Here is a 22,967-nt window from a genome sequence, read left to right as displayed (position 1 = left end):
CCGGATTTTGCATATTTTCACATTATAAGATACCATTCGTTTTACCATATCTCAAAGCTTATACGAAAATGAAATATCGTGATCCAGTACTTGTGGCACGCATTGGCAATTTGTGGGTCAATCATTGTATGTGCAAACTTATTTGCATGATTCTCCTTCAGGCATGTGCTTCCTCTAACCCGGATGGACGGATGATGGATGATATTGGAAGGCAACCTGCCTGGTTGGTTGGCTTGCAAACTGCCGATTTTCAGTATCGAGGCAATTCCATAGTCTAGTAGTGGTTTTCTAGGGGAGTTGTGCGTAATATGCCAACATGGATCACGAAGCCAGAATTCGCACGCAGGGCATCGGAAAGATGAGACTCGGATATCCTCCACGTATGGAAGTGTTTGTGGAACTCCTTGATCCAACCTTCGAAGATCTCGGGATCGCGAAGCTGCTGTGCGACGATGCAGAGAGTAGGTTCTCGGGGTTGGCGAGGCCCCGCCTCATCCTCGGCGCTGGCCCTCAACTTACACACGTCCACGCACGTCTGGACGAGGGGGCGGATCAGAGCATCGTTGTAGATGCAATCGCAGGCGATGACCACGTCGAAGCTCTTGACGGCGTCCGAGCTAGTCAGGCCATGCGTCACCTCGTCGAGCTCCCAGTCCAGTGGTGTGAAGACCACGTTACCCGAGGGCGGGGCCGCCGTGGCCCTGCCCTTACGCCGCTTGGTAGCCGTCCCCGGAGCGGATAGGTTGACGGCGTTCTCGGCGAGATTGGTGTCGATCCACTTGGAGACATAGGACTGGTCGGTCAGGACATATCGCGAGACGGACTGGGCCAGGACCATGCCTGTGAGACCCGAGATGCCGCACCCCAGCTCTATCACCGTCGAGGTGGGCGCGAGGACTCCTGTTTTCCAGAGGGGATTCCCCGGGGATGCTATCCAGTCGGCGAACATAGGAGTAACCTTCCACAGGACTTCACAAGATTTGTTTCAGCTTACACATTCGGTCCCCCCGGCTCCCAAGAAGCAGCCTCTCCAAAAGGGGCACGCCAAGGACGAACTGACCGGCGCCTGTCGTTCCACCGGCACGGTTGGAGGAGAGAACGGCAGGGGATTGGTGAATAACATAGTCCTTGCCGGCCACGGTCAGATCCAGAGACGATGCACGGGCATCGACAAAGCCCAGGTTCTGAGAGGGTATCTCCTGGCTGAAAAGGAGGAACGTTTCTACATAGTGTGGCCGTTGGTCAGCAGGGCGGTTGACTTGGCATAGTAATAGTGTGAGACGGGGGGTGACTTGCCTTCGTCTGGATCGTCGACTTCAGGCCCAAGAAGGCCGAATAAAAGTTGAGTGGCCATAATGTCCAGCTGGTTTCTCTTGGCAAGGCTTTTGGGAAGACGAGACCAGGGGAAGTATGCAGGTGCAAGAGCCGTCTTATTTTGATTGATCGCTTGTACATAGCCTAGGCAGGCCGGGCTTATTCATCCGATTTTAAATTGACACTTGTACTCGTAGAGGACAAAAGCCGAAAAGAGGTCGACCGTTTTGCAGTGGGGATGATACGCCGAGACTGGCACGTCTGGGCGCCATCTCAGGCTATCCTTCCGCCCTTTCAGCGGGGCCTCATCAATCCAACATTCGCATATCGACAGTTTGCGGCCAGAAGGTGCTTCTGCACGGTTGGCAATGCGACAAACCCCCGTTCGCGCGTTGCATGCCTCGGTATCCGAGACTGTCCGCGGACTTCACATGTACTGTACTGATACTGATACTGGCCTACTAGCCTACCTGCCCTTTGCCCAATATCGAGGAAAAGGAGAGGGCGTCCGAAACTGCTAGATCAGCAGCCAGGCTAGCCAGGCTAGCCGGACAGGGCCTAGCCGTATGCGCATAGCATCTCTCGGCATCGAGCTTCAGTCGGAGTCGGCCATGCACACAACTCATCCAGTGACGGCATGCATGCAGAAGCATGGTCATCGATTGTCTCTCGTCCGAATGAATCTAGCGTACGGGGATGCCCCTCTTTTCGCCAGCTCCCTGTCGTCACTCATCACTAGGTATTCTCCTGGTCTCCTCTGCCTATCTGCCTGGCAAGCTGGGTGCTGGGTGCTGGCTGAAGGCTGCTGGCTGCTCTCTCCTTCTGCTGCAGGAATGTCAGGTACCCAAAAAAAACACACAAAAAGCTCGAGCCAAGACACCCCCCCCGACCAACAAGGTCCAGTCGAAACCACCCCCAAGAAAACACCAAGCCAAGTCAAGGAAAATGCATGCCAATTGGATGCGAATGACGGTGGCTGCTGGTCTCTCTCTGTTCTACGTAGACTCTCTCCTAATCCTGCTTGTTTCTGGTCTCCTACACATCTGCCGTGTCCGACGTCCCCAAGAGTCCACGTAGGGCTCCGCCTCCTCAATATTCTTTCTTTCTTTCTGCTCAATAAGTCGATACGTACCTGGTACTGCCTGCTGCATATCTGTTCCCGCTTTCTCCATCGACGGCCTCTCCATAAGTACATATATGTAGCCATCCATCATCCCTGGCCTAATATCCAAACCGGACCGACCTTGGCATACATACACCATTGGCCATTGGACATATTACATTATCATCCAATTCATACATCTTGCGACCTGCACCTCAACACTTTTCCCACTCCTCCGTTTGCCATCCTTTCTCGCAGTCACCTTTCACGAGTCATTTCTTCCTTTCCCAGCCACCCCAGCACTAGTTAGCTACCCGCAACCATGGGCGACTGGCAAGATTCAAAGTTCCGGACGATGCCTCTGCATCCTCGCTTGTCGACCAAGGCTCCCTATTCCATCGAGACCCCCGAATGCGAACCCGTCGAGGGCGAAACCATCCCCCCGCCGACACCCCCAGACCGCCGACGGCCTGATCTCGAAACCCGCCGACAATGTCTCCACCATCTACGAGCTCGTGCGCGTGAGCGCCGAGAAGTATGGCAATGCCAAGTGCATGGGCTCGCGGCGATTAGTCCGCACCCACCAGGAGACCAAGAAGGTCAAGAAGATGGTCGACGGCGTCGAGCAGGAGGTGGACAAGAACTGGACCTTCTTCGAGCTGAGTAGTTACGAGTACCTGAGCTACAACGACTACGAGAAGCTGGTTCTGAACATCGGCTCCGGCCTGCGCAAGCTGGGTATGGAGCAAGGCGATCGCGTCCACATCTTCGCCGCCACCAGCGCACACTGGCTCGGCATGTCGCACGGTGCCGCTTCCCAATCCATGCCCATCGTGACTGCCTACGATACCCTCGGCCAGGAGGGCCTGCGCCATTCCATGGTGGCCACCGGCGCCAAGGCCATCTTCCTCGACCCTCACCTGCTGCCCACTCTCGGCAACGTCCTGAAGGACGCCAGTGAGGTGCGCTACGTCATTTGGAACAGCCAGAACCAGGTCAAGCAGGAGCACATCAACAACCTCAAGAGCTCCTTCCCCAACGTCACCGTGCTCTCCTTCAAGGAGCTCGAGAAGATGGGCAAGGAAAACCCATACGAACCCGTGCCCCCTCACCCCGAAGACCTCTGCTGCATCATGTACACCTCGGGCTCCACGGGAACGCCCAAGGGTGTGCCTCTGAAGCACAGCAACGTCGTTGCCGCCGTGGCCGGTGTCAGTGTGGTGGTGCAGCCCTACATCGGGCCCGGCGATGGTCTGCTGACCTACTTGCCTCTTGCCCATATCCTGGAGTTCGTTTTCGAGAACGCTGCCATTTTCTGGGGAACCACCATGGGCTACGGTAACCCCAAGACCTTGTCCGACACTTCGGTCCGAAACTGCGCCGGTGATATTCGGGAGTTCAAGCCCTCCGTCCTGGTTGGTGTGCCTGCCGTCTGGGAGTCCGTGAAGAAGGGTATCACCGCAAAGGTTGCTGCCAGTGGAGGCGTGGCGCAGAACCTCTTCTGGGCTGCCATGTGGGCCAAGAGCAAACTGATGGCGGCTGGTCTGCCTGGATCTGGTCTGCTGGATGCCATCGTTTTCAAGAAGATCAAGGAGGCCACGGGCGGAAAGCTCAAGCTCTGCTTGAACGGTGGCGGTCCCGTGTCTCGAGACACGCAGCACTTTATCTCCATGGCCATCGCCCCCATGATTATTGGATACGGCCTCACCGAGACCTGCGCCATGGGTAGTCTCATGAACCCCCAGGAATGGTCTGCCGACTCCCATGGCGCTATGCCGGCGTGTATCGAAGTCAAGCTGGTCGACTTCCCCGATGCCGGCTACTTCGCGACCAACAAGCCCTGCCCTCAGGGTGAGGTCTGGATCCGTGGACCTTCCGTCATGCGGGAGTACTACAAGAACGAGAAGGAGACAGCCGAGGCTATCGCGACTGGCGGCTGGTTCAAGACTGGGGATATCGGCGAGTGGGACCAGAACGGTCACCTGAAGCTGATTGACCGCAAGAAGAACCTCGTCAAGACGCTCAACGGCGAGTACATTGCCCTGGAGAAGCTCGAGTCCATCTACCGCTCAGCCTCCTTTGTTGGCAACATCTGCGTCTACGCCGATCAGCAAAAGGCCAAGCCCATCGCCATCATCGTGCCCCTGGAGCCTGCCCTGAAGAAGTTGGCGCAGTCGATCGACGTCAAGGGCGACAGCCTCGAGGAGCTCGTCCACAACAAGAAGCTGCACAACGCTGTGCTCAAGGAGCTTCAAAATGCAGGACGTCAAGGTGGCTTGTCCGGCATTGAGATCATCGATGGAGTGGTCGTGACAGATGAGGAATGGACTCCTCAGAACGTAAGTTGATCCTATCCAGATGTCAGCCATCCAACAAACGTGTAGCCGTTACTAACGACGCATTCGTAGGGCCTTGTCACCGCTGCGCAAAAACTGAACCGCAAGGGAATCTTGGAGAAGTACAAGAAGGAAGTTGACGAGGCATACGGCAACTAAGCTCCCATGGCTGAGTGATATACCCCTTAACAACAATGCTTCTGTGCAACGTTCTCCGAATACCCGTGTTTTTATCCTGTTATGTAATCTGAGGGAGTGGAATAACGAAATAAGGCAGGTGCGATGTGCGTCGATGAGGCTGAAAACCTATGTAATGATAAGCAGAAAGAAGCAAAACACAGAATAATGAGATATTACTACTCAGTTTCGCCGCATATACTGGAAATTGCTGCCACGTGCTATTGCAATGCCGCCCATGAGTCAGCCAGCACATGCATGCATCCACGGAGAACCGAGTTTTGGCCTCGAGGTGAGTGAATGACTCCCCGGCCATTGGCCGTGTTCCTTCGAGCCCGAAACCTACTTCTGCTGATGGCGGCACATGCAAGACATCAGAAGTAACAGAAAGAACAATAGCGAGAAGACGTCAGTTGTGAAATGTGTATGGAATCTCATGTTCTTGAATCCCCAGTCGCTTGCCTTCAATATCCAATCATAGCCTCCCTTACTTGCCAAGGAATAAACTTGATTGACATAATTTTCATAGGTTTTGTTTTGTTCTTGTTTGGACCATCACGACCTCAACTTACATATTTATTCACCTGCATTGAATTGGTAGCTAACTAAAGTAGCCTTGTTTGCTTTGTTTATTTGATACCTCGGGTAAGTAAGTATGTAATACGTATATGGTTATGTTCCTGCATGATTCGTGTAAGCTGTAAAAGATGAATGGTTGGCAGCAGATCGAAATCGTCTGAGGTGAGACGGACTGGCGGGTTGACAAGCAAGCTGCCGCTTCTCCTCGGAAGAATCAGCTGCGACGGGCTGAGTCGTGGGAGAAAAGCAATGCCATAAGAAAGTGAAGCAAGCAGTCAAGATGAGTGTTCTTTTAGTTATTTAGGGTCGCATTTTGAGGTCTCGATGTGATGGGATTGGGAACGATGAATTGGAGTGGAAATGTTTGGTTCTTCCAAGAAATTAAAAAGGGGTTTCCAAGAACCAATAGGGCCAAGTTGACTATGCAAGTGTACGTATCCCTTTCTCATTTATCGTTTCTCTAATTCAGATGTGCTATGGCAGTTCGAAGAGTGATGTGGAGAAGAAACACAGGCTGGGGGATTAGGGGGAGGGTGATCTAAGTTGGGAGAAGATACGATCAATAAAAAGTAGCAACCGCCGCCATTTCCTTCGCTTGCTTGTCGTCGTCCCTTGATGTCTTCGAGACACCGTTCCAACATGTTTTTCCTGCTTGGCAGTCTTCCAGGATCAAGAGGCACCCTTCCTATCCGCGGATTGTTCCGTCGATCTGGATGGCTCCTTCCCGCCTCCCTGTTGTTTGTTCCTGAGCTGTGCCTTGCTTCTGCCTCGCTTTGTTATTCCAATCGACACTGCCATCTTTCCACCCCTAGCGCGCGGCCGAAACCGCTCATACCAAGCCATCGTAAAGTGATAGCGCTGATACGATCGTTTCGTCTCGTTTGCTACCCTCCTTGAACTCTTCCATGTCTAAGCTGCCGTTCTCGTCCTTGTCCATCATGCGGAAGATCTTCCTGACGCGCTTTTCTGGGGTGTCCTCGTCTTCGGGAAGCTTGACCATAGAACCGACCTAGAAGGATCAGATGTTAGCATGGTCACAGGCAGACCAGGGCCGAATGAACGTGTTTCCCTTACCATTTTGTAAATAGCCTCGACAATCTTGAGCATCTCATCGTAGCTAATCTTGCCGTCTCCGTCGATATCGTACAGCTGGAAAGCCCAGTCGAGCTTGTCTTCCATCTTGCCGCGGCTGGTAACGCTTAAAGCGCAAATGAACTCTTTAAAGTCGATCGACCCGGACTTGTCGCTGTCGAACACGTTGAAGACATAGTCGGCGAATGATGAAGGGTCGCCAAATGGAAAAAACTGCCGGTAGATCTTCTGGAATTCCTCCTTTGTCAACATGCCCGAAGGACAGTCCTTGAGGAAGCCTGATAGCCGCCAATGTCAGCTTGCAGTGAGAAATGGGTAGACAGGTGTCGAAGTCCAACTAACCCTTGTACCACTGTTGCAATTCCTTCTTGTCGAAGTGCGTCGACTTCTGGAGCTCGGCGAGTTGCTCTTGCGAGAGCTTAGACTGTCTATAAGGTGCACTTGGTCAGTATTCTGGGTCAACGTTGATTTCGTCGGGGGACATCATTCGATAGAGCTGCGCAACTATGTGAGGTGGCCAAGGGTGCGCGCACAGCTCGTTTTCGTGAACAACGAGGCTTTGCGACGAGGCCTTCCCCCAGCAGCCGCGGCTGATGTTTCTGCTCGCTCGACTGTTGTGGGTGTCCCGGGGTGCTCGCTTCCAGGCGATATCGGTACAAGGATCAGGAGTGCACTCACGATTTACCCATGGCGGCTTGGGGTGGTGAAGCGGAAGCTGCTCTTGATATGCGTAAGAGTATAGGAGTGCGACAGGCGCGGAGGTGGGGGCTTAAGAGACAGTCGTCTAGTAGGAGTCGCAAAGGCTAGATAAACCTCATAAGTTGTGAAGCCGTGCTAGGATTGAACTCTTCATAAAACTGGGTGTGCTTGGTGATAGCCGGTCTTCTGTGATAGTGTCGCTCGCCAGACGAGTACAATACGATGTCTAATCAGCTGCAGTATGGCAGAAGAGAGTCGGCGACAGGAGTCGGCGACGCTGTAGCGCAAACGTATGATGCAGGTGTTTTCTGTGCAACGAGGCTGGCTGCGGGCGGTAGAAGAGCTGGACGCGGGTGCTAAGAAGCCCACAGAACACAGAAGGCGAACCAAGCCGGTGGTAGGCCTGGTTGGCTAGCCCGGGTCTGCGGATTTTTGGGAGCGCGTTGTTGGGACAGGTGATGCCGGGCGCTTAAGATGCGACTCGCAAGCGACTGTCTGTCTGATGCTTGTTTGCTTGATATTGGGTTCGGGAGAGGCGATAAATAGGGAGAGTGAGCTGTGCCGGCCACTCGATTCCAGGGCTGCCGCAGGCGTTTATAAGAGGACTTGCTCGCTCTCTTTCTCTTAAATGATGGCCCCAGATGATGGAGGGGCAGCCTTCAAGTCAGCGGGGGGAAGTGCGGGCTTTGCTAAGCGTCCGTCCTTGTTGTTTAAGGTGGGCGATGATGTATTTTGTTTTCCTTTTTCCCTTTTTGCCTTGCACGTGTGCAGTCTTGCAATCCAAGCTTCCAATCTCAGTTGAGGCTAACAAGTCAGAAGGCCAAAAACAATCTGGATTCCCTTGGGTCAGAGGAGGTCTATAGCTAATAGGCAATAGGCAATAGGTATGCTGTGTATGTAGGTGATTGTAGGGCAGTCGAGCGAAAGAAGGCCTTTGGATGGGGACCAGGACTTGAGGGGGGGGCCGCCTGGAATAGGCGAGGGCAACGACGTACCAGGTACCGCCGGGAATGGGACATGAACATGGACATGGCCATGGACATGAACCGTGAACCAACAGAAGCGTCATCAGTCCCCGAGCATACCTGAGAGCAGTCTAGATTCCAGTTGAACATTAGACGACAAACGCCTAAAAACAAAACCACCACGCACCTAGGCACCATGGATGTTTAGCACACTCAGCTGTCAATTGAAACGGTTTCTAATGCTGTCCCCCTAGCCCCTAGGCCGCCTGCCCCTCCTCTCTAGCCTCTTCCTAGTAGGAATCTACGCCGACAACATGTACAGCATGACTACTGAAACCGATGCTGAGTCTAAACGCAGAGAGAGAAGAATCACCATCTGCCAAGTAGCTGTATGTACCTGGGACCCTTGTGCCAGACAAGAGGTGACACAAGACAAGCAAGACGAGAGCTGCCCTTCTGCCAATCAAGGGCGCTCCAGAAGAGGGGAGCTGCTGACATAATCGGGGCAGTGCAAGATGCCGCTAATCTTGATGGGATGTTAGCGCCAAGGGCACCCAATGACACCCCCTGCGCGGGCTTGCAGTTGCCAATCAGGTACCATGTCTGCCGGTTGGGAACTGCCTGTTTCGTGTTCTTCTCCTTCCTTAAGACACAGGATATGTCACCTGATCGACGTTCATTTGACATGGCCTCGCTGCTCGGGACTATTTCCAAGTCGTCTATTATGGGGTGACCCCTGACCACGCTGATCTATCCGTCCGTCTCGCAAGGGGTGGCTATCGGGGCTGACCTGCGGCCATGACCGGCACCGTCTTCGAACGTCGCATGCTTGCATGGCAAGACGAAAGGCGCCGTGATGGCCTACCAATCTTGTCAGTCGCCGCCGATTCTAGTCCGTCACTTGGTGTTTGGCGCGTCTGACGTTTTCTCTAAGATTTCTGCCGGCTTCTTCTTCTAGTACCCTCTTAGGTATGTAGTTGCAAGGCGAGCAATGTCGGGATCTCCTTGACCAGGTGTGGGCGCAGTGCCGACACAAACGATTCGACGCCGGTCTCCAGCTCCTGCACTGTGCCTTGCCAGCTTGTACCTCGTTAACCTTCGTTAACCCCGGCGCACCGGCAGCCTCCTCGATGAATGCAACGACGTCCGTTTCTTCCGTGTCATGATGCCCGTGCATCAGCTTGTCTCAGACTTTGCAGAAAGCCATGAATCGAGGAAGTGCCTGGTGTTTTCTCGATGTTGACACATTGTATGCAAATGGGCGTAAGTCCTCAACACTATCGAAAGCAAGACTTTCAGTTTGTGTGGTCATTCTGAGATCTCGGAGAAACTCGATCATAGGAAGCGGGGCCAGCAGTCAAAGCTTGATTGAACTCCACGCACTATTAACCAGAGACAATATATAGGGGCAGGGGAGCAACTGACCTTGACGCCGTTTGCGATGGAACTGGCTAGTAGCTACGGACCATTTTGCCAGACAGGATTTTGTGCCATCCGGTAAAGAGAAGAAGTGACTGGCTCCCCTCCTGTGTTAGCTCGAGACTGTCAAGTCGAAGAGAGAAAATAGACAGATAGGTTCTGCGTTTGGCCTGCTCACTCACTGGTGTCTCTTACACGGAAACGAAGGGCTTCTATATGATAGGCCCTTGTATTGGGATCATATACCTAGCCAGGCACTATGAGTTAATCCAGAAGAGTCTTGTCCGTGTAAATTTGGCTGCCAACATCACGTCTACTTGGAGCGACCAACACCAGAACTCTCTGCAACCGCGCTCTTGACCTGTGGAACTCCCCTTTTCCATGGGGCGATGGATATTGGTCAGGCTATAGATTTGTTCATTGCTCTGCCATGCAACTAACCTTTGCAACGTTCTTTTGCCCATCACAGCATACCAAAGCCCAAGACGTTGAAGACTTCCAAGGGGTGGTGAGCTGAGACCGGCTAGTTTTCAGGCGATATAGCAACATACATACTCCATGTATACAATGACATTGTCTGGCGGAAAGGATGGCAGTAGTTCTACCCATCATAGTTGCGCCGGGCAGAGCCGGTATTAGTGGAGACCTACGAAACTGTTGAATGGAACTCCCCCATTACTTATCTGCTTAGCCAAAGCTGGGGAATGTTGGGGAACATCTCCAACCTTCTAGCACATAACCTACTAGCTGGTCAAGACAGAACCCAGAAGCAAGATAGAAAGGCTCGATTTCGGGGTCTTTCGAACTTGGATTGGAGCATCTTATCGGAGAGCAACCCAACTTCAAGCACCAACGCTTTTGTACGTCGGTCAAACACGGTCCGCACACCCCACGGCTTATAGACCCACCATCATGGCAACCCCAATCGAGAAGCAGCAACCCAAGCCGGCCGCCGAGGAAGTGCCGGATCGCAAGCTCTACGTCACGGCAGCCGACGCCCAGGCCTTCGCTGAGGGCGTGCTGCGAGGGAACGGCACGCCGGCGGACCATGCCCGCACCGTGGCCGAGTGCCTGGTGGCGGCGGACCTACGGGGCGTCGACACGCACGGCGTGAACCGGCTGCCGTCGTACATGGCGCGGGTGCGGGCCGGGGTGCTGGACGCGGCGGCGGCCCCGACGCTGACGCAGGCGACCCCCGCGGCCGCGCAGGTGGACGGCCGCAACACGTTCGGCGCCGTGGCGGGGCTGGCCGCCGTGCGCGCCGCCGTCGACATGGCCCGCGTCTACGGCATCGGCATGGTCTCGGTCACGCACTCGAACCACTTCGGCATGAGCGCCTGGCTCGTGCAGAAGGCCCTCGACGAGGGCATGATGAGCCTCGTATTTACCAACTCGAGCCCCGCCCTCCCGGCCTGGGGCGCGCGCAACAAGCTTCTGGGCGTCTCGCCCATCGCGTGCGGTGCGCCCGGCGCCGACGACGAGTCACCGTTCATCCTGGATATGGCCCCGTCCGTCGCGGCCCGCGGGAAGGTGTACAAGGCTAAGAGGCGCGGCGAGAAGATCCCGCTGGACTGGGCTTTGGACGCTGAGGGTCGGCCGACGGATGATCCGGCTGCGTAAGTAATGCCTACTCCATATGTCCGACGACAGAGAGGGGCTAGTGGGATTCCTTCAAATCAGGTTTTACGTCGTGCTGACTCGTTCGTCCTCTTTACCCAGAGCGCTGGAGGGCGTGATGCTCCCCATGGGCGGCCCCAAGGGCTCCGCCCTGTCCATCATGATGGACGTATTTTCGGGCGTATTCTCCGGATCGGCCTTCGCAGGCCACGTGACGAACCCGTACGACCCGTCGAAGCCTGCCGACGCGGGCCACTTCCTGGTGGCCATTAAACCCGACCTGTTCATGTCGCTCGCTGACTTCCGCGAGCGCATGAAGTACTTGTACGACCGCGTTGTCAAGGAGTCCGAGCCGGCAGCGGGCGTCGAGCGCATCTTCTTCCCCGGCGAGATCGAGCAGCGGACGGAGCGCGAGAGGCGGAGTTCGGGCATCCCTTATGTCGAGGCTGAGGTGCGGGCGCTGAATGAGGAGGCGAACAGGGTCGGGGCGAGCCCGATCCGGGTCATGGAGGGGAGCGGCGAGTCCGAGGGAAGCGGGCCACTGATGCATGCAAAGAATTCGTTATCGAGTATAATCGCCCTATGCTGCGATTGCTACATGCTAGGTTTATCTTCGAGAACGGAGCGCGATATCCAATCCACATCGTACATAGAAGACCTTGGGTACATAATGAGAAGAAGCAAAGGTTTTCAATGGCTGTCGTAATCCTTCTCAAGAATTTCTGGAGATGGCCAATCTGTGGCGCTGGTTTCGGGATGAAAAGAATCACCCTCTCACATTTCTTTTTCGAGTCCAATGAATCCAGGCATTGGTCCAACCTCCTTCTAGAAAACCCAAATCGCTATAAAGCGTGGCGGAAGCCAAGCAAATTACCACCAAGTTTCAATGTCCGGAGCCTTTTCGGTATAGAAGTCCTGCAGGTCACCACTTGTGGCGTCAAAGGTCCAAACCGAGACTACCATCTAGACAGTCCCTGAAAATACGGCTAAACATTATGACGTGCATATGGATTTGGGTTAGGCGACAGTCTATTCGTGACTAAAACATGAATCTGCAGCGTTGCTAAAGATAACTCGGCAGCTCGGTCCCCTGACTAGGATTTGAGGCTCGTAGTGCTTGCCGTTGCCGTCATCAAACCTCCTACTAGACAAAGATATACGGGACGAGAAATAGCCCTCGTCGCGTGAGTAATGATGGCAGCGTGGGCCGGTGCTCCTTTGGATCTGGGGAGCAGTGCGGCCCCGGCGGGGTTCCGATCTATCACAATGACTCCGGTAAGCGGAGCCACGATACCCAAGCTACATATATCATGTCCGGGAACAGTTGCGATAGTGGCTTGTGCTACTGGGAGTGCGTTGCTGCTAGCAAGTCTTGCTGACTCGATTACTAGGCAGGTGCCAGTTGAGTAGAAAGCTGGAATGTGAAGCAGCGTCATATAGATGTAGGGTGATAACACGACTTATTATAGGGATGTCGCTGGCGAGCTCATTGGGCATTACCGGAGGCCTGCCCGTCTCCCAGCCGGGATACGCGACAAACAAGACAGTGTGGTGGAGATGATGGGCAGCACAAAGGCCCTGTTCGGGACCGAGTAGTGAGCGCCTCTCGGACTTAGCAAGTAACGGAAGAGCGAGCAGCAAACACCAAGACATGTATGGCAGGAATAACAGCAACAATGGCGGGCGGTTACAATTGTGCACCGTCTCTAGCTCAGGCGCACTGGCCGAAGTCAGACCTCCAAGGGCCAAGGACGGGTAGCGTGGCGGACGGCAACTGTTATACACGTAAGTACACGGTGTGTCGGACGTTCAGCTTGGATCCAAGACCCCCCCAAGGCTCGCGACGTCCGGACAACCACATGAGACCGGACCAAACAGATTACGGGCCTCTGCCCAAACGAAAGCATAAACACTTACACTGTATCGATCCAACAACTCAAAAATACCACGTAGTGGGGGTTTTTGGCTGACATATCCCCGAGCTAATCATGGCTTGCTATGAGTGCTCGGCCCCTGGTGTGTTGTGTTGCTGTGCCCCCGTCAGTACGGCTTCTCCAATCTTGTCCGCCGGCCGCGAGATGGAACCGGAAGGGATAAGGAGGGAAAAAAACAAAATCCAGACCCCCAACCAGTGCATGGAGTTGGGACGAAAGGATCTTCTGTGCGTTCAGATGCTAGGCTGATCGCAAGGTCTGATATATATAAGTGAATACACACCAGCGATTCTCTTCTTTCCCGGTTGCACCATCTCATTCAGACCATTCCAAAGCCTCTTCATTCAAAAGCCCGACATTTGACAGCATTTCCATCAACTCTCGAAGTCGATCAATCCTGAATTAATCAGCTCAATTTACCCCATTTCTCTATACCAAAATGCCTGGAGCTACTACCGTCTCTGCCCCCAGCGGCACCAGCAAGTACGATGCTATCCCCGGCCCCCTGGGTCTCGCCTCTGCTTCGCTGGAGGGCAAGGTCGCCCTCGTCACTGGCGCCGGTAAGTCCAAACAACATGTCCAAGTCCATAACTCAGTTGCTGTCGCTTGTGCTGCTGTTCGGGGCTACAAGGGCCACCCCACCGGACATCCGGTGCACCCCATGCCAGCCCCCGACAGGGGCTGACTTGCCTGATTTGGCAACTTACTCAGCTGCATTTCACTGGCATAGACACCATAACGCCCCGCTAACAATCCATCACAGGTCGCGGTATCGGCCGCGAGATGGCCATGGAGCTCGGCCGCCGCGGCGCCAAGGTGATTGTCAACTACGCCAACAGCCAGGAGTCGGCTGAGGAGGTGTGCGCGGCCATCAAGAAGGCCGGCTCCGACGCGCGGTCCATCAAGGCCAACGTGTCGGACGTGGACCAGATCGTCAAGATGTTCTCCGAGGCCGTCAGCTTCTGGGGCAAGCTCGACATCGTCTGCTCCAACAGCGGCGTCGTGTCCTTCGGCCACGTCAAGGACGTCACCCCCGAGGAGTTCGACCGCGTCTTCCACGTCAACACCCGCGGCCAGTTCTTCGTCGCCCGCGAGGCCTACAAGCACCTCGAGGTCGGCGGCCGCGTCATCCTCATGGGCTCCATCACCGGCCAGGCCAAGGGTGTCCCCAAGCACGCCGTCTACTCGGGCAGCAAGGGCACCATCGAGACTTTCGTGCGATGCATGGCTGTTGGTAAGTGTTCCTTCTTCTGTGTTTCCAATACCGGTTGCGGCAGCACCGATCCGGCACCCAGCTAACCCCTTTTACCAGACTTCGGTGACAAGAAGATCACTGTCAACTGCATTGCCCCCGGTGGTATCAAGACGGACATGTACCACGCCGTCTGCCGCGAGTACATCCCCGGCGGTTCCGACCTCGACAACGAGGGCGTCGACGAGGTAAGTCAACACTACTATAGAGTTTTGCCGCCCGCGAGAGCTATTCACTAACTCGGCGCACAGTACGCCGCTACCTGGTCTCCTCTCCACCGTGTCGGTCTCCCCATCGACATTGCCCGTGTTGTTTGCTTCCTGGCTTCCAACGACGGTGGCTGGGTTAACGGCAAGGTGATTGGTATTGACGGCCACGCCATGATGTAAACGCTTGTGTCTTATCGTCAATCTAATTGCTTTTCAAAGTCGCGCGTTTAGGGGGGTTGCAGTAATTATCAGTAGTGGAATCAACCCCTGTCACCGTCTGTATTATATCCTGCTTTTTGCAACTCATACAGCGCCTTGACTAGGTAAAGAGCATTTCATAGCATAGATATACTTCAAATTATCGTCACGCGTCTGCCGCGAATTCCCAGTGCCAGATTATACGACTTGTCCACCGACTTCTATTTGTAATCGGCGATGTGCGTTGGGAAGTAGTTGGACGTGGACGTAGCGACGGGCTCGACATCCCTCCTTGGTCCAGTTCTCGAAAGTCGTGAAACCCAAAGACTGATCAAAGTCCACGGGCAAGAGGAGATCCTCGCTTCTCGCGATTTGTGTGGGATCCATATATTTCCAGAAGGCAAGGCCCCGTTTGGGGCGAAGATATAGGGGTTCCCGACAGGTTGGTAAACTGCCAAATCAGACGTCAGCCAATGAATGGACATTCAGCGCCCGCGGCCAATGATAGCCGTTGTTGCGTTACATCGGAGCTAAACGTCACTATTTATTCTGTTGTAAAGCGTTTCGTCTGCTCGTATTTTTACTCATGGTCATTTGCTACCAAATATTAAGAAGGCAAAAGCCGGACTAACAAGAAGCACTTCCCGGCTTGTTCGCAAAGCCACGAAACAGATATTAACTCTCAGTATTTTTGCTGCATAGACATGATAGCTGGCCGCGGCTGGGCCAAGGGACATGTACTTTCCGCACTCGTGCCCGCGAGCTTTGCCTTGGAACAATGAACTACGATTAGCATCGGCGCGAAGAGGTGAGATGAGCTATCTAACGATTCCAACGAAAGGTACTACCCAGGGAGGGTCTGACCTTGCTCATATGTTTCTTATATATTTACTATGCCCCGTCTGGGTCGTCAGGTAGTCGCCGGAGGTTTCTGGCCGATGGTGATAGTCATCGGCATCCACAAGTGTAGACTAGTATCACTCATGTCCCGTTCGAAGTCGTGCACGACGGCACTTATGTCGCTCGGTGACAGGCCCAGAGCCTGCAGCGGCCTGAGCGACAGAGGCTCCATGACTTGTCGAAGAGCGGACTGGAGCAGATAGCCAACCCACTTCCCTCGAGGGTGGTCTGGCCAAGGGCCTATGGGTGTTTTATACATGACCTGTCGGACATTGACAAAGCCTGCATCTCTTAGCGCCTCTGCCATGTTCCAGGCCGTGTCGAGGTCAAACCCAAATTTCTCTCTCTGTGATTTGTTAAACAACATAGCGGCGTAGGCGCAGCCATTCTCGGGAGGTATGGTTGCGTCATCACTGAAGACCTCGGTCTGTATGTCTTCGAGTTCGACCCAACTAAAGCCGCATGTTAGTAGAGTGGACGGCGTGACCTCGCGATTAATAGCACATAAACATTGCATGCGTAAGTGAAGTATTATGCTTACCCCCCGGCCGTAGATTTCTACTCAAAATTAGCCCTTGCACGCGTGGGTGGATGGATGGGCAATGCTTACGTTAGGATCTTCGCCAACAACTCTTTTGGTTGTCTGAGATATGGAGCTACACGTTCTAGATGGACGAGATCGCTTTGCATATGACCGACCCAGTCCGTCTCGATATCCGCAAGGCGGAGGGTTAGATTTGGGGGTGCGAAGACAGGCTGAATGGGTGAAATGTCCATGGCGACCACCTCGGCACCTGGGAACAACTCAGCCACTGGAGGGGTCATTAGCACATCCAACATTTTCAGCACATCGTTGATGAGCAGCTACCTTCGGAAGCCCACCTGTACGCAATTTGGTTGTATTAGCCGGAGTGGTATACTGGTGATTAGCCATCTGTGACTTACCGGCCATTACCGCAACCCAGATCAAGAATCCTCTGAGGCCCCTCGACGATGGGAGCTATGAAATGCCGTCCGCCCATCAGTTCCTTGAACAATTCGTGTAGTTCCTCTTCTCGCGCCGTGTCTAGCTCGTCATTCGGCCAGGGATACGGCTGCGAATCTCTGTACTGGTGATACCGCCTTGCCAGACTCGTCAACGACTTACTTCTTTACCAGGTGTCGAGAGAATATAAGATGTGAGAATACCTTCCATTCTCAAAGCTGTGCTGGGCAATGCTGCTCGTCAAGGAGCGCCAGTCGTCATCCGGCTCACTGATACTTGACGTGGAATGATTGGGATGTGACGTTGCATACTCGGTTACGAGCTCTTCTAAGCCGGAATCGTCAAAATCGCTGGACGAACCCCAGTCAGGGAATATCGCGTGGGTATGATGAGCCATCGAAGACGGACTTGCGCTCTCATCGGAAGCTCTATCGATCGCAGCTTCGTTTGCGCCACCTTGGTCTGTCATAGCAATCGCAGAACGTAAGACGCCAAGACTGCGAAAGACCAGGGCGGCGAGTGTCGGCCGACCAATGCCAATGCCTACCGCAAAGATTTGATAGATCAAAACAAGCGCCGCAAAAGAAGGCGAGAGAGCGGGGGCTTATGAGGTCGATTGATCAGCCATGGCCGAAAGCAACAAATGTTTACCTGGATAGTTTCTAGCTGAGGGTGTGACTGACTGAGGCGGCAGCTTATGTATCCGGGGGAGTGGCACCCGGAGCATGCAGATCAACCCCGGGCTTTCGCCTGCAGCTTGATGCAGTGTCCAATTTCCAATTTTGTGTACTCCAATTGCCAATGCCCTCCCCCCCCCCCCCCTGCCTCCGCCTGACAAAGTAGAGCAGTACGTGCATGTTACTATGGCCAATCTTTGGTGCATCTCTGAACTCTCCGTCGACGTCAGCACGGATGTGATTCGCGCTCTCTTGCCAGTCCCCCTTATGATATATGCTGGAATCGAATCAGACAATTGAGGCGGTCAGGCGTATGTACATGTCTGCTTGACCAATGAATGTGGAACAAGGGAGGAGGAGCCCACGCATTGCCAGCCCGACTACTTCTATATAAATGGATTCCCGGGCTCTCACTGCCTGCTGCCCAGACAGCCTTTTTGCGCAACTTGGACGGGACTTGGTTGGTTCTGGTCCATCATGGCGATGGGATGCGATGCGTGATGGCAAACATATTGCTGCCCCGCCCACCTGCTCACTGTGTGGCTGCAGAGTGGCATAAAAACAACTCGAGACCCGCCAGGTCATCAACAGAAATGATCTCATTGGCTTCTGCCCTGCACGCATGGCGAGCACTTAGCGCTGCTGTGAGTGCCAAAAGCAGGGTACACGCTCACAGGTACTTCGCGAGTCGCGTCTCTCTAAATGGAGAAGGCGCGTCGTGGAAAACAGCCGGGTCTAGCATTAATTGAATCACCTTGCACGCTGCACGCACTGCTCCCACACGTCCTGGCCATTGATGAGTTGAGAAGCATTGAAGCCCATCCTCTTGTATCCAAAACATTCTTCCGGGGAAAACATACCTACCAAACATTTTACAGCAATGCCCATACCCTCGAGCGTGCTCTAAGTGTTTCTGGACGCCCGACTAATCAGATACCTCTGACGCGTGCCTTGCTCCCTCGCTCACCACATACCCTAACCCGGTAGCCCACAGCAGTCAGTCTAACCTGCAGAATCCATGAATTGGAGTCTGTAGGCGGGCAACTCGTGCTTGCATTATCTAGAAGATGTATCTACCACGCGAATTCATCTCGAAGCTGTACCTGCACCTCCAGAGAACCCGACATCCTCTTTCGCCTCCGGTCCTGGTACTCGTCGCCCTCGAACCCGATGCTTTGTGCGCCTGCCGCATCCTGACCCGCCTCCTCAAACATGACTATATTCCGCACAAGATACACCCTGTGGCAGGCTATGGCGACCTCGAACGTGCCGGCCAAGAACTAGTGGCCCCCATGATGGAAACCCGTGGCGGCAGTGGAGGACTGGTCATATGTCTTGGTGTGGGCGGCATGGTCGACATGGGCACAATACTCAACCTCGAAGTCGAAGGGCAAGAATCAAGCTTCAATGGCGTCGAAGTCTGGGTCTTCGATTCCCATCGGCCCTGGAACCTCAGCAATGTCTTCGGCGGCTACCCACTGGAGTCCCCGTCTGAAGTCTCGTCAAGTTATCGGTCACGCGCACCCGAAGGTGTCCAAGCCGGGCGCGTTGGACGAGCATACAAACCCGGAAAAGGAGGCATAATCGTATTCGACGATGGCGACATTGTGGAAAGCCTGACTACCGAACGAGACGCCTACCTCGCCCTTGTGGACATGCCTGATATAGAAGATGACGACGGTGATCTGTACGGCGACAGCGACTCGGAGGACGAAGAGGAGGAGGAGGAGGAGGTGAACGAAATAGAACAGCCTAAACCTGGCCAGAAACGAAAATCCTGGTCGGATCGGGACGATAGTAGCGACGCCGAAGATGACAGGCCAAAGCAAAGGCGGCGGAGCAACTCAGTAAGTGGCCAGATACAAATTGCAATTTCAGGGGCTAACATACAAAAGTCAACTCCCATACCCGACTCTCCGCGACGCCCAGCACCGCGAGGCCTTGTATCTCTCAGGGATCCTGGCATGGTACTCTCCGACGATGCAGAAGACCCGCCATCGGCGGCCCAACCCCCAAGAGACCATCGGCTCGTGCACTTCGAAGGAAACTCTTACGGATGAAACAACAGCACGAAACGGTCTTGCGGAAGTACTACCGTATGGGAGCCTCCTATTCCGAACCGATCAGCGCCATGGTCTACTCTCTCGCGTCGGAGCTCGGTAGGGAGGACAATGATCTACTGTGGCTCACGATTGTCGGTGTCACCTCTATGGAGCTTTATGGCCGTTCATCTGCCGGTTTGGCCGTCACTGTCCGCGGATCTGACACGAAACCGATGTCGGGATGGATGGGTGTCCGAGGAGCTAGGTTGCGACAGCTGCTTCGGGACGAAGTCCGACGCCTGAACCCCCTGAGCTTTCTTCCCAGAATGGCCGAGTCTCCCCCTGCTGAGAATGCCGGCATTATCCCAACGACGGCACGCAGTCCTGAAGATACGTCAATCAGGTTATCGCCCGAACCAAAGTTTCTCCTTATCAGGCACTGGTCTCTTTATGACAGCATGCTGCACTCTCCCTACCTATTCTCCAGATTGCGGATCTGGAGCGACAGCGGACTCAAGCGCCTACATAAACTACTCGCCAAAATGGGTGTCAGTCTGGTCCAGTGCAAACAAAGCTATGTCCATATGGATATGATGCTGAAAAAGGAATTGAGAACCAAGCTCCTAAAATATGCGTCACTCTACAACCTGGATGACATGGTCCCGGCAGCAGAGACGGACGGCCGCGACCGAGCAGGTGCAAAAGACGGATGGGGATTTGTCCGCAGTTGGGGCTGGCGCGCGACTCTCTCTGCCCAAGACGTCGGCGTTGTTATCGGTGCACTTCTCGAAGTCGGCAAACACAACCATGGCGCCGGCGCCCTGTCAAGCCATTCTCTATCACAGCTTGCAGACCCAGGTGACGTGGCTGACGACCAAGGATTCGCGGAGAGCCAGGAATGGGTGTCTCGGTTCTGGGACGCTTATGATGCGCTCGAGGACATAGATGCTCTTAAAGCCGGCCTGCCGACGGCGCAGTATTTGCACCGAGCCATCTTCCGCACCGGCACTTCCCTCATCGGCAAGCGTCAAATCAAGCACTTACTGGCGTTTCGGATGTGCGTCATCAAAGACGGGCCTGACGTGCCACTCTTTTCCCATCCTGCGGCTTTGACCAAGCTAGCGCTTTGGATTGGCGAAGCCCTTGCAGAACAAGAGCGCGATACCAATGGTAAGTTGGCGCACGGCGGCCGTGGCACCCCCTTGTTGTCGCGAGCCTGAACGAAAGCCGCGGCGTGTATGTCGTCGTCGGTACGGGCGGTGGTGGCGGCCCGGATCTTGCATTTCTAGATCGCGAAGGAGCCAAGGAGAAGGCGGCGAAAAAAAGAAGCCAAGACCAAGGAGCGTGAAGCCAGGCGTAAGATCCAAGAGGAAAAGCGCGCGGCGAAGAAGGCTGAACGCCAAGCCAACAACAAGGAGGATGACGACGATGACGACGATACGGAATCGGAAGGAAGCGATCTCTCGGACTCGGACGATGACTCGGATGACGAGGAGGATCTCGAGGAGAGGCGGCGCCGGGGTTACGGCCTCAACAAGTTCGGCAGTGCCTTCCAGGATGTGATAGCAGAAACCAATGCCCGCGTCCGAATCGACAGTTTTGAGCATTGCGTCGTCGAAGTACGCAAGGAGGATCTAGCCGGGTTCTTGGAAAGCCTCAGTTCCAAGGCCGTTGTTGGATGAAGCATGAGCCCAAAGAACACGTCAAGGCTCCTTTGGGCAGGGTTGAGTGTGCCATTTTCAAGCATAAGAGCATATTGCGGCGCGGCGTTTTGGGGGGTGAACGAGAGCTACGGTTCCGATTGACCTGGTTCCATATTCCTTTTTTGCAGACAGCTCTCGGTCTCGGACGGGCTACTGGGGGAAGAGGGGGAAGCTGAATAGGACATTCACGATGCATGGATAATGATGGAGCTACACGCGATAGATATGACCCGACTAAGTGGTCGGATTATATTTATATAAGGACGCAAGTAAGTACTTGCTGGGGCCATAGACAGCACCATGATAGCATGCTGGCCTTCTAAACTTGTCGAATAATACACCGAATGATAAGCACCTTGTTTCTGGGTGATGGCGTGACTGTCAGTTGTGGTAGTTGAAGAGGTTGCAGTTTCCATCCATACTTGTAGTTGGACGCACCCAGCCCAGGCAGGTGGAACAACCTGAGTCTAGGCCCAGTATTAGGTATTGTTTATTGTGCTGTCGAAACATCAACATATCAGCACGAAGACGAAGAATATTCCAGAATGAGTCTATCGGCTCTATGGCCTCTTTGGCAGCGTCGGCTTCGACTGATCCAGATTGCCAATGAAGCATCTCCGGTGCAAGGTTTCGCGTATGGCGCCCGCGTTCATCACATGCGGGGTGGCCAGCGCGGCAGATCAGAGAGAGTGGTGGTTATGGGATGTCTGTGTTATCTGCTAGCTAGCGGATCAATTAGTGATGATCGTTGCTATCGCCGTTGCACAACAGGACGCCACAAGGTCTCAGCCCAACTACTACAACAAGCTAGAAGTCAAGACGTTGGACAACAAACAAACAGCCTGATCGGGCTCGTGGGGCGAAACAGAATACGCCTGTGCAATGCAATGCATGCGTTATTCCTGCATGATCTTGGTTTGGTTGGGGCGACGCTTCGAGGCAAGCAGGCAAGCAAGCAAGCAATCACATCTCGAATCCGTACCACGATTTTCACAGGATTGCGAATTGCCCCTCTTGCCTTCCACTTTACCTGCTGCAAGTGCCATCGGCTGCCTCTCCCCCAAAGTCTGGGGCGTACGACAACTGCATCGGATCGCAATGTTTACTTGCATTTGATACATGTAACTACTGACTAAGCTAGTTTCGAGGACTCGTGATATTGGGGACTTGAGTCGTATTTGTATCATTGGCGCCGTTGCGAACGGATCTTCACATGGCGTGTATAAGTCGCACGTGGGGATCGCACAGGCTATCGCACATGTCAACCCTCGCAGCGCATACATAGTCGTGTTTGGTGTTTGGCCTGCCTGGCTTGCTGGCTGCTTGACCCAATGGACCCAATTGCTGGGAAGAGGGATGCTGATAGAAAAGCGGGATGCAGGGATCTCGAGAATCTGACACAGCAGCACTCAAAATAAGGCCATCCATCCACTTTCACCCAGCGTCGCATCACATCTTATGTTTGTTCACAGACACAAGCGATAGGGGGAATGGTAGCGAACAGGGAGCAGCTGCAACCCGGAAGAGCCTCAATCCCCATCTCGACCTTCGCGACCGCCTCGACCGCCTCGACCCCCTCGACCGCTTGACGACCCACAGCGGCATTCGAGCCGATTGCTTTGCTTGGCTTTGCTTTGCTTTCCGCTCTCGCTTTATTATTCACAATTCCATCGGGGGCGTGTCCTTCCTTTCCTTCTGATTCTCTCTATTCCCCTCCGCCAGCCTCTCCGAACTTTACTTCACTCGCGGCTATGCATTACAGACTCT

The 22,967-nt window shown here is 54.2% G+C and overlaps 7 protein-coding genes across 7 annotated transcripts; 4 read left to right on the top strand and 3 right to left on the bottom strand.

The window, feature by feature from the left end:
• Positions 1 to 274: 274 nt before the first annotated feature.
• Positions 275 to 1,354, bottom strand: PG998_003810 (uncharacterized protein; the record flags this gene model as incomplete). The annotated part of the gene is made up of 3 exons (XM_066870628.1): positions 275 to 969; positions 1,061 to 1,203; positions 1,260 to 1,354. The coding sequence occupies 3 exons, from the start codon at positions 1,352 to 1,354 to the stop codon at positions 275 to 277; spliced, it is 933 nt and encodes a 310-aa protein (XP_066734378.1).
• Positions 1,355 to 2,738: 1,384 nt separating this feature from the next.
• PG998_003809 (Long-chain-fatty-acid--CoA ligase 1) lies at positions 2,739 to 4,911 on the top strand (the record flags this gene model as incomplete). The annotated part of the gene is made up of 3 exons (XM_066870627.1): positions 2,739 to 2,837; positions 2,875 to 4,755; positions 4,825 to 4,911. The coding sequence occupies 3 exons, from the start codon at positions 2,739 to 2,741 to the stop codon at positions 4,909 to 4,911; spliced, it is 2,067 nt and encodes a 688-aa protein (XP_066734377.1).
• Positions 4,912 to 6,337: 1,426 nt separating this feature from the next.
• On the bottom strand, positions 6,338 to 7,289 carry PG998_003808 (calcium-binding protein NCS-1; the record flags this gene model as incomplete). The annotated part of the gene is made up of 4 exons (XM_066870626.1): positions 6,338 to 6,517; positions 6,583 to 6,878; positions 6,943 to 7,028; positions 7,279 to 7,289. 4 exons carry the CDS (start codon positions 7,287 to 7,289, stop codon positions 6,338 to 6,340), a joined length of 573 nt encoding a protein of 190 aa, XP_066734376.1.
• Positions 7,290 to 10,595: 3,306 nt separating this feature from the next.
• PG998_003807 (malate/L-lactate dehydrogenase) lies at positions 10,596 to 12,006 on the top strand (the record flags this gene model as incomplete). Its single annotated transcript, XM_066870625.1, has 2 exons — positions 10,596 to 11,299; positions 11,403 to 12,006. 2 exons carry the CDS (start codon positions 10,596 to 10,598, stop codon positions 12,004 to 12,006), a joined length of 1,308 nt encoding a protein of 435 aa, XP_066734375.1.
• A 1,667-nt stretch (positions 12,007 to 13,673) lies between these two features.
• Positions 13,674 to 14,875, top strand: PG998_003806 (short chain dehydrogenase; the record flags this gene model as incomplete). Its single annotated transcript, XM_066870624.1, has 4 exons — positions 13,674 to 13,794; positions 13,998 to 14,468; positions 14,547 to 14,674; positions 14,738 to 14,875. 4 exons carry the CDS (start codon positions 13,674 to 13,676, stop codon positions 14,873 to 14,875), a joined length of 858 nt encoding a protein of 285 aa, XP_066734374.1.
• A 928-nt stretch (positions 14,876 to 15,803) lies between these two features.
• PG998_003805 (S-adenosyl-L-methionine-dependent methyltransferase) lies at positions 15,804 to 17,175 on the bottom strand (the record flags this gene model as incomplete). The annotated part of the gene is made up of 5 exons (XM_066870623.1): positions 15,804 to 16,245; positions 16,404 to 16,605; positions 16,662 to 16,675; positions 16,739 to 16,942; positions 16,982 to 17,175. 5 exons carry the CDS (start codon positions 17,173 to 17,175, stop codon positions 15,804 to 15,806), a joined length of 1,056 nt encoding a protein of 351 aa, XP_066734373.1.
• Positions 17,176 to 18,522: 1,347 nt separating this feature from the next.
• On the top strand, positions 18,523 to 21,179 carry PG998_003804 (uncharacterized protein; the record flags this gene model as incomplete). The annotated part of the gene is made up of 4 exons (XM_066870622.1): positions 18,523 to 19,302; positions 19,351 to 19,422; positions 19,524 to 20,667; positions 20,827 to 21,179. The coding sequence occupies 4 exons, from the start codon at positions 18,523 to 18,525 to the stop codon at positions 21,177 to 21,179; spliced, it is 2,349 nt and encodes a 782-aa protein (XP_066734372.1).
• Positions 21,180 to 22,967: the final 1,788 nt, after the last annotated feature.

This window comes from Apiospora kogelbergensis (assembly GCF_038363985.1).
Source record: "Apiospora kogelbergensis strain CBS 113332 chromosome Unknown utg000002l_segment0_segment0, whole genome shotgun sequence".
Lineage (NCBI taxonomy): Eukaryota > Fungi > Ascomycota > Sordariomycetes > Amphisphaeriales > Apiosporaceae > Apiospora > Apiospora kogelbergensis.
This window is presented reverse-complemented; position numbering and strand designations above follow the sequence as displayed.